This window comes from Camelus bactrianus, chromosome 3, assembly GCF_048773025.1.
Source record: "Camelus bactrianus isolate YW-2024 breed Bactrian camel chromosome 3, ASM4877302v1, whole genome shotgun sequence".
NCBI classification, from domain to species: Eukaryota; Metazoa; Chordata; class Mammalia; order Artiodactyla; family Camelidae; genus Camelus; species Camelus bactrianus.
Genome location: NC_133541.1, coordinates 48,375,303 through 48,385,368, shown reverse-complemented (window position 1 = coordinate 48,385,368; position 10,066 = coordinate 48,375,303). Strand labels below are relative to the sequence as shown.

The 10,066-nt window shown below is 37.2% G+C and overlaps 1 protein-coding gene across 4 annotated transcripts in view; it reads right to left on the bottom strand.

Moving 5' to 3' along the window:
- Window positions 1-3,367: 3,367 nt before the first annotated feature.
- Window positions 3,368-10,066, bottom strand: part of OCLN (occludin) — a 45,769-nt gene continuing 39,070 nt past the window's right edge. For all 4 annotated transcript variants that reach the window (XM_010949329.3, XM_010949326.3, XM_010949328.3 and 1 more), the window contains exons 7-9: window positions 9,371-9,542; window positions 7,022-7,063; window positions 3,368-5,503 (exon numbers count right to left, since the gene is read on the bottom strand). In XM_010949329.3, coding sequence (XP_010947631.2) covers window positions 5,402-5,503; window positions 7,022-7,063; window positions 9,371-9,542 — 316 coding nt within the window. In that variant the 3' untranslated portion in view covers window positions 3,368-5,401. The remainder of the gene's footprint in view (window positions 5,504-7,021; window positions 7,064-9,370; window positions 9,543-10,066) is intronic.

The window sequence follows — 10,066 nt, the reverse complement described above, 5'->3', positions numbered from 1 at the left end:
GTAATGAAAAACTGACAAAACCCTTGCTTTCATGACAATTATCAAGGAAAAAATACTGAATCAAATGATCGTGCCATAGAGAAAAATTAAGCACCTCAGGGAGAAGAGTTGCAGTTTAAAATAGCGTGGTCGGAGGAGCCCTCATCTAGGAGACAGGTAAACCCTGACCAGAGTGAGGGAGGGAGTTCATCTTGCTGACACCTATGTAAAGATCTCTCCAGGGATAGGGAGCTGCAAGTGCAAAGGCCCTGGGGTAGAAGCACATTGGTGTGAGGAATGGCATAGGGAAGCAGGCGATGAGTAGCGGCAGCTGAAATCAGAAGTGGTGGGCTCTAAGCACTGTAAGAACTTTAGAGGCATGATGATAGCTTGGACTAGTGAAGTATGGCAGTGCAGCTAGTGAGAAGTGGTTGGATTCTCAATCTTGTCAATATGCTGCATGTATGTTATGAAAAAAGTCCAATGACTCCAAAGTTTTTAGCTGAGCAACTGAAAGGTTGGCGTTGCAATTACTGAGAGGATGGGAGGGGGTGGTAAGATCAGTTCAATTTTGGACAAGTTGTTTGAGATGCCTGCTAATACATATGGAATTACTAGCATTTCCCACACTTGAGAAATGGAGAGGCAAGTTACCCCTAGATCACGCCCAGGAAAGGAAAAGGAAAAAGGAATTGCAGGAGCTGGAGTCTCTTTGCTTCCCCATCACCATATGTTGTCTATATTACTTTGCTGGTACCAAAATCTTTGCATGTATTCTGCCCCCTTGAAAGCATAAACAGAAACCATTCTACATAGTAGTAGAAAGAGCAGGCTTGAAAGAAAAATCAGGCTCAGCCACACTAGCTTGGTGACCTCAAGCAAGTCACAACCCAAGTCTGATCTATAAAATGAAGATATTCCCACCTATCCTATAGGGCTTACATATTAACTAGTGGCAACTCCATAACCAGCTCCTTTTATTTCCTCCCAGAAGACAAGGTCTTATTGTTTAGTTCTAGTATTGTCTTTAAAAAGAGGTTGGAAAATTAGCATTACTTATGTCCAGTACTGGTTGGCTTCCATCTTTGCCACTCCTCCCGATCTTTGACTGCTTTACCAGGACTCATACACAAACTCCACTTTTTCCTTCTTTCCAAAAACTCCACACTTTTCTCTCCTTCTGACCTAACTGGCCATACTATTCCAAGATGGGATACATACCTTTAGGACAAATAACCAAAACCCCAAGCCCCACGTTTCTCATTTATATTTACTATCCATCTATCCAGGAAGGCTTTATGAAAAACCAGGAAAAGGGCAGAGGACTCTCCAATAAATTTAAATTAAAGCATATATGTGCTTCGGGAGGCTGAATCATTCAAGCTTTTCCCACCTGTAAAATTTACTCTCCCTTGAATTTACTTCAGTCACAGATCTTGACTGAAGTAGGAATGGTACTAAGGCAAAACAAAACATGCATAAATCCATGGTAATCTTTTGCCATAATTATGACACAGTATTTTAATTGTGTACAATGATCTAACCTAGCCAAATGTTTCAACTTGTAAAACTAAGGAACAACTATAAAAGAACGGAACAATCTGTTCTCTGCCCATGGGTGGCTGGACACAATCCATGGAGTTCGGAAGTTCATGAACAGCTCAGCCAGTGGAATCAAGCTGAAATTCTAAGTGTACAACTCCAAAGACTGTGTAAGGTGAACCTGCCAATTGCAATACATTCTCAATCATTCGAGAGACTCATTAAAACCTCCAGAATTGCTTATAACAGTATCTGATAATCTTTATTTTGATATATAAACTCTGTACTATCTCTTAAAAGTCCTTGCTCATCATCTCTAAAAAATCACAATGCCAAGCCTAATGCAGTTATCTGCCTAAAATTCAAAAGAATTTACACAGTAAAGCTGCACCCAGCATACACCGAGCATATAGGATTAGGACACTACATGTACTTTTAGAACCCAATTTGCTTTCTAAAAACTTGTTTAAAGTCTCACTGTTTGGCTCTGGGAAATAGGTGTCACTGGCCAGTTATTACTTTCTGACAAAACTACCTTCATCACGACCATGAGACGAGGTACAAATATCTTTCTTACATATAAGCAAACTGAGGTACAGGAAGGCTAAGTAATTTGTCCAAGGTCACACAGCAAGTAATTGCTGGAGGGCAAATCAATGGGACAACATGTGCAGGAGAAGCAAGTGGGTCCTGTGGCAGCAACCAGAATTTTGGGGACCTGGTTCCACATTTTGTTGCTGTCACAAAAAAACATGGTTGTGTGTCCATGTTATTTTTCTAACTCCCAAGTGACATTATTTTAACACATTTTCTAAATACTGCCCAAGTTACTTAGGCATTTTTGTGATAACTATCACCACTAGAAGAAATGTTAACATGAAACACGTGAGGGATGATGTAGTCCTCCATTTAACTTACTTGTCTTTTTACATAAGAAGAGACATGGTATAGTGTAATAGAACCATGAGCTGCCAAGAGACTGAATTCTGATTCTCCCAGCTGAGCCTTTGAAAATGTCAGGAGGGGAGACACTTCCATCCCAGTGCTGAAGCTGGGAGAATGTCTGCTTCCACCCCAACTGAAGCTAAGGGCCCTGGAGCCATGATTAAAGTACTCTTCAGCCCTGACCCTTCTTTGCACCTGCATACCCATTCAGGCCTTCACAGATACTTCATATATTCCATATGAAGCACTTTATGTTAACCAAAAGTACAGTTAGCCCTTGAACAAGGAGAGGGTTAGTGGCACTGACTCTCCTAGCAGTCAAAAATCCACATACAACGTTACAGAGGGCACGCTGCACCTGTGGGTCGTGTAGTAGTATAGTACAAGTTAAGTGAAAAAAAAAATCCACATCTAAGTAGACTTATGCAGTTTAAACTTAAATTTTTCAAGGGCCCACTGTACTTAAAATGCGCTAAAAATTATAATAGGATTATTTTATTAACAGCAGACAGAGCAATCCCACTTTGTCCAACTCATTAATTTATTAACAAAGTCAACCTAGAATGGGAGTAGAGACACCAATATTCCAACAGACCATTCCAACCCTAGTTTAGTCACCTGCTAATAAGACAATGACTAATTGATCTATCAAATCATTAGGTTTCTCATCTGCAAAATGAGAATGAGAAAGTTATGTCAATAGATTGTTGTAGGGATTAAATGAGATTTCATGTATGTGTATGCAATGTAACTTTTACTATACTTACAGACTTAAAATTATTTCAAAAAAATACAAAGCATATATGACAAAATATTAACACCTGTTATTTCTGGGTGGTGAGTTTACATGTTTATAGTTCTTTGTATTTCTTTAAATTTTTCAAAATAAGACAAATTAAAATATTGATCTTTCTTACTTTTAATACAGAAATACACATGTAAGGGAATCACTTTATGCGGCGAACCTTCATCAGATGGACCGCATGCTTTCACAACAAAATCTTTGGAATAATGGTTTATAGCAGAAAGCAGAAAGCAAACATGAGCACAAAAGGTCAGAGATGGGAAGACCTCCCAAATTTAATCTAAACCTTGATTTTCCAGACTAGAAAACTGCCTGAGTGGTTTTTCAAAGTTATATCCTGCTGCTTAACGCCAATCCTAACAAAAACACCCTGATCCTGGTTTCTGCAGTGGTCTTTAGTGTATCATATTTGAAAAATGATTTTTAAAAAAATTTCCAAGTCCAATTTTATGGCACAATTTTACAATGAAAACGTGTGCTATTTGATTTTCTACATTCAGGTGAATGGTTTTACTTTTTTTGGAACACTGGCAAAGTTGCCTTCGTAAACTGAGCATGTTGACTTCCAAGAACAAAGAGTTTAAATTTTAACACACATAAAAATCACTTAGGTTGTTCAATAGAATCCTTACCATTTCCTGTGAATCCAAAAGGCATGAAAAGTATAAACTATTTACTACTTTTGTAGTAAGTATGTACAGCCATAGAAAATTAAGAATTTCTTCAACCTGAAGAAATGAATCAGTGTTATAATGGAAACCTTATTTAAGAATTTATCTTTGGAAAATGATTCAGACTTGTATATTAAAAATTATATACTTAAACGTCTGAATTGCATACTAAAGATTAATTTAAAACTTTTTCTTAAAAAATTTTTCAGAAAAAGAGTTCTAAACTGAGGGGATAATCACAATCAACTTGGTTAGCTATATTCCCAGTATTATCAGCTAATTTTACTTTACCAGTAAAAATCTGAATTGAAAAAAATGTGCTCAGATTTAAGGGCACCCTTTCAAATAATTTGGTGTTTTATGATATTGCATTACATTTCCAGACAAATCAGTCTTCCGTTAGCCAAAGGATTTAGGAAACTACCAACCAGCACAGCACCCAAAATAGTTTAAAACAATAACAGATACAACTTCTGAGTGTAGTTTTCCACAGCTTAATATTAACAGCACTAATGACGTCAAAAAGGTACATTACGGAAAGAAAACAACAGGTTTAATAATTATAAAATATGTACAGAACTTGAACATTCCCGTAAGATATAATTCAAGTCACAATTGAATTATAAATGTAATGGGATACTTTGACATAATGGAAAAGACTAGTTGGTTTAAAAAAAAAGTATGTAAACCATAAAAGATAAAAAGCATTAAAAAATATACAACAAAATTCTAACCCAGTAGGTTTAAACTTTGATTTTTAAAAAGTAAACATATATTTACAGTCTTCAAATTTCACACATTTGTTATTTTACATGATCTTTATTACCAGGATAACGTGAAATAAAAAGCTCTTAAGCACTTACACACAGAAAAAAAAATCACCAAGGAGGCTGGCAGAATGCAGTATCCATAGAAACTAAAATATGAAAAGGCCAAGGACTTTATCCTTGGAGTCATAAAACAGACTTAACCAAAACTGCAAGCCCGGAAACAAGCAGTTTCGCTGCAGAGACTTAATTGCAGGGGCCCAGTTTCCTTATCTGAAAAGAAATGATTATAAATAACAGTTATCTAAAGGGGGAATTCTGGGAGGATTAAACTATCGAGACCCAATAAGCACACTTAGGTATTAAGACCTGACTGGCTGGGGTGTGAAAGTTCACAGCACAGTTCACTCTGGGACCTTCCTGAAAGGGTTAAAGACCTCAACATTTTTGTTCTTAATACAAGAAACAATGTTTAAAGTATAAAAATCCTTATTTGGAGTGTTCAGCCCAGTTGATTACCAAAAGCTATTTATAGAATGCTTTAATACTGATGATATTAAAGCTACCAAAACTCTGTAATGATCACAAAGGCTTGGCCTCCTGGGTTAGAGTCCAAAGTCACTTGACTCCTGACAACACTGCACAGATGTCAGTTACACACTTCATCTCTCAAACCATGTGGCGTCTGCCTTCTATGTTTTCCGTCGGTCGTAATCTCCAACCATCTTCTTAATGTGTGACAATTTGCTCTTCAATTGCTTGCAATAATTTCTCTTACTTTTGTAATCCGCAGACTAAAAAGAGAAAAAAAAATCAGGTAAATTTGAAAGTAAAAATGAGTTATGTATTAGCTGCTGGGAAGGCAGAGGTGAACAAAAACACAGGGAGTAATAGTCATAGAGAATTGCTGGGAGTGTTGGATGAAATAACGTAATAGGCCTCTGGCAGTATCTCTAACTACATGGGCAGCTGATTCTCTTTGCTCCATCTCACCTCTAACCTGAGTTTTACAAACAATAAACTCAATTTTAATGATGTGTAAAATCACCAAGAAAATTTATTGGCCTTTTTGCTAACACATGACCTAAAAAAAAAAAAATCAGTAAAACAAGAAACTGGTGATCTGGGCTGACTTAAGAAAATTGGGTAAATGGGGAATGAGACAGGAAATTTTACTGTATATGCTTTTAAACTCTTGAACTCAAAATCTTGATGTTTTGCAATTAAAAAAAATTAATATAAAATCTTTTAAAAACAAAAATGTTTTAAGTCAACAAAGACTGATGCCCAGTGTTGGCAAGGATATGGAGCAACAGGCATCTACACTGCTTGGTGAAAATGTAAACTGGCACAAACCAGCAATGCTGCTGACAGTCCATACCCAATGCTGGATCCCTACTCGCTCAACAACCCTGCGATTTCACTCTTACGTATATACCTAACAAATATGAGCCCATGTGCACAGACACTTAAGAAATGAACCACTGCTTCATGCCAATACATGAATGGATCTCACAAACAGTACTGAGCTAAAGAAATTACACACAAAATACATACTGTATGGTTCTATTTACATAAAGTTCAAAATAGGTAATACTAATCTACGGTGTTAGAACTTAAGGTGGTGGTCACCCCTGGGATGAGGGTAAAAACCGGACAAGCACACAAGGGGTACTAGGAAATGTATTTCTTTAGTGGAGTGTCAGGTACAAAGGGGTTTGGTTGCTTTGTGAAAATTTACCAAGCTGTACAATTCTGACTGGTGCATTTTTCTGTACGTATACTTCAACCTAAAAAAAAAATTTTTTTTTTTACAATAGTGATAAATAGAATTTATTTTGTACAACTGTTACTGACATACACACGGCCACGGGGGACTTCCAAAATAGGTGTTGGGGCCAGAGGGCTGGCCTTTGGCGTGGCGCCTAAAAAGTGTGGACAGACACACACGAGGATGTGGACTCACAGCAGCTGTGCCCGGCCGCCCCTTCCATGGAGGGTGGGGGTGGCGCAAAGGTGAGGCCCGTAACTCTAGGCCAACTGAGACCCCTCGGCCTGGAGTGCCCAGGAGCATGGGATGGCAGGGGTTAAGCTAGGTGCTGGAAAAAAAATTTTTTTTTTAATCAGGGTTGGTTGTATCTGCAAACAACTGAATTTAAGGTTCCAACTTCTTACAGTTTTCATCTTGCAATTATAGGGCCTTTTGTCTCTAATCAGTGCATGTACAACAAGGTATTCATTCTAAAGGTTAAATGAAAAACACATGATAGGAATGTTCTCCCTAAAAGCATCTTACAACCCAGGACACTTACTCCCTTCACTTGCTTCAGTCTATTGTATTCATCAGCAGCAGCCTGTTAATGAGAAACAAAGGAATATGTTTAGTGGGCATTTTCTCTTTCAAAAACAACACTCCTGATGTTATATTTTGGAGTTAAAAATGCCAGCTTATGACAAAAATATAGGGTATTAAAATAATGAAGTCTTAAAGTTCTCAAAACTATTACGGTCAGCAGAAGGGCCCGAAGGAAGCCAGTTATGGGAAATTTATGACATTAACATACTTCTCACGTCCCATTCACACAGGTAGGTACCTATTTGTTCTGCTGCCTCTCATCTCTCCCCACACCAGTCCACATGCCACGTGGACCCCAGAGGGGTTTCTCTTAAAGCACGGCTCTGATCAGGTTATATCCCATTGTAAAACTGGTCTGAGCGCCCCGTTAACTTCTCTACTAATCTAGTCTCCTACCTTTCCAGTCTCAGTGTCCATTATTGGCAATTCCTTAAAAAAATTAAACACATTAATGCCTCCAGATTTCCAACATGTTTCTCATATATCTGTACTCATGTACCTCCCCTACTATCTGGAGAATTTCTAATGGTTACCTTTCAATGAAGCTGCCCCTAAACTCTCAGACCTCCAGCAGACTTTACTCCTTTTCTGAACAGTTACAGGACTTTCTTTACATAATGTAATTATAGCTTTAGTCACATTGTCTAAGTTGCTTAGGTGTCAGTTTCTCTCTTTGAACAGGAGTTCTTTGCGGGCAGAAATGTGATTTGTCGTTCTAATCACAGCATTTCCACATCAAGGACACAGTAACAATGAATAAACATTCACTGAATTGAGAAAGGTTTATGATACCATTCAGAAGCCATAAAAGAAAAAGATAAATCAATCAAACTATGTGAGAAGCAAATACTTCAAAGCTGAAAAGCAGGTAACCCCAATTAAAAATGGCAAAGGTCTTTCATTAAATGAGTATGAAATTCAAATAAATATATAATGTGATTTTTTTAAAAGTTTAAATACTAGCATCTAAAACATGAGGCAATAATTTTTCAGGCACGAAAATGTTAGTGAGATGTGGTTCAAAGGAGCCCTCTAGAGCATTACTAGTGGGAATACAGCTGATATAATCGTTCTGGAGGGCAGTTTTGCAACAAAAGTTTAAGTGTACATAACCTCTGACTCAGCACCTTCTACTTCTGGATTTTGTTCTATCAGCTAAGCAGGTAAGCGTGCAAGGATGGAGACATTCACCAGTGTATTACCAGCAGGGGCAGAGTGTATGTGTGGTATAAAGGAGACATACCTAAATGTCTATTCATAGAGGATGACCCTTGAGTAAATTATGGTACAACCACAATATTGCAAATTGTGGAGTTATTTTTTTAACACATAAAGTATTTTCTCAGTGAGTATATCTTTATTATTGACATGAAACAATTACCATAAACTACTGTTGAATAGAAAAGCAGGCTATAAGCAGTGCCAGGAAGTATTTAAAAAGAAAATCCTTCACAAAAATGGGGGTATGTCACAGAAACAACGGAGGCAACAGAAAGAGTTCCCAACAGTTCAAGCTAAAGCAACTGAAGCAACAAAACTAAGTAGTGTTGGATTATAACCCAAAGTATAAAACAGACATCCATGTGTCTATACTGATATAAATGATTAAATACATGGGAGGAACTGACAAGTTTCCCATGCAGATGAATGCCGAATAATCTGCGTAAGGTATACTGCCTTTAAAGAGCTGGTGCATAATTCCCAATTCCTTAAGTGTAATCTATGCATAGTGACTTCTTTCCAGAGAGTATAATATAGAAAGGGGGAATACAAAGGAAAAGAGTAACTTTACATGGACCAACACTACCCCTGCCAAAAGATCAAGAAAAATAACAACAACAAACCATAAATTACTACTGAGTAGAAAAACAGGAAGGATATAAGTAAAACATATAAGATGATTCTTCATCCAGGATTTTGTGTGCCTAGGTGCACGTCTGCATGGAGGGGATATTTTAACAACAATATTTCGGTAACAGAACTTAAGGCAATTGATTTTTCTGTATTGTTTGAATTTTTTCCAGAAAGAATGAATTGTGTTTATAAGTTGAAAAGTAATGTAGCTATTTTCTTTTAACTAGGAAGGTATTTATTTATGTACATAGACTATTGCTTTGTAATTCTTAAGTACATACATTAGTACACTCTTCAATTTGAAAAGACTGTAAGATGATTTCAATTGCTCAGTGAACTTAGTTTGATAATAACTAGCAAAATTTGTATCAACATTAGTATAAAGGATACTGTGTCTCCATAGATTAGAATAAAATTCTAAGTCATATAGAATTATCAGGCTTGAATTTACCATGTACTCTTCACTTTCTTCTCTATAGTCATCCAGTTCTTTGTCTAGACGGGAGAGTTCTTTATTGACCTCATCAAGCTCTGCTTGTAAGCTCTTGTACTCCTGCAGGCCAGTGTCAAAATTTCTCTTGTAGAGTTGTCTTTGTTGATCTGAAGTGATAGGTGGATATTCCCTAACAATTGAGTAAGAAAATGATTACTTATGTAACCCCAGCAGACATAAGAGCCAGTGCTTCCTCCTCAGAGATAATAAAGCTGGTAGGATATGCAGAACCACATTCTCTTGGTTTTGTTTTTGTTGTTGCTGCTTATGGGCAGGAGGTGGGATGAAAATAAGTTCTTTTAAGAATGATTATGCTTTTTCCATCACTGCTCAATTAAAAAAAAACCAAAAAACTATGCCCACTGATTTTAGAAATAAGTTGAAAATCACTTACAAAATTCAAGGGTTGTCATAGGAACTCATTTATTTGACTGTACACCACCACATGATAATGGATATTTATGTTGAGAGTCTTAAAACTGGAATTTTGGAACACAAGGATGATTTCATCACTGCAGTGGCAGAGCAGCAGGCTGGCAGCTGGCTGTTTTCTGCTACCACGTATGGTTTTCAGACTGTTTTGAGCATTTTTGTGGGTAGGGGGCATATCTTGTTTTTCCTAAGTGGAAATTGCTTACTTTAAGTCCTTTGATT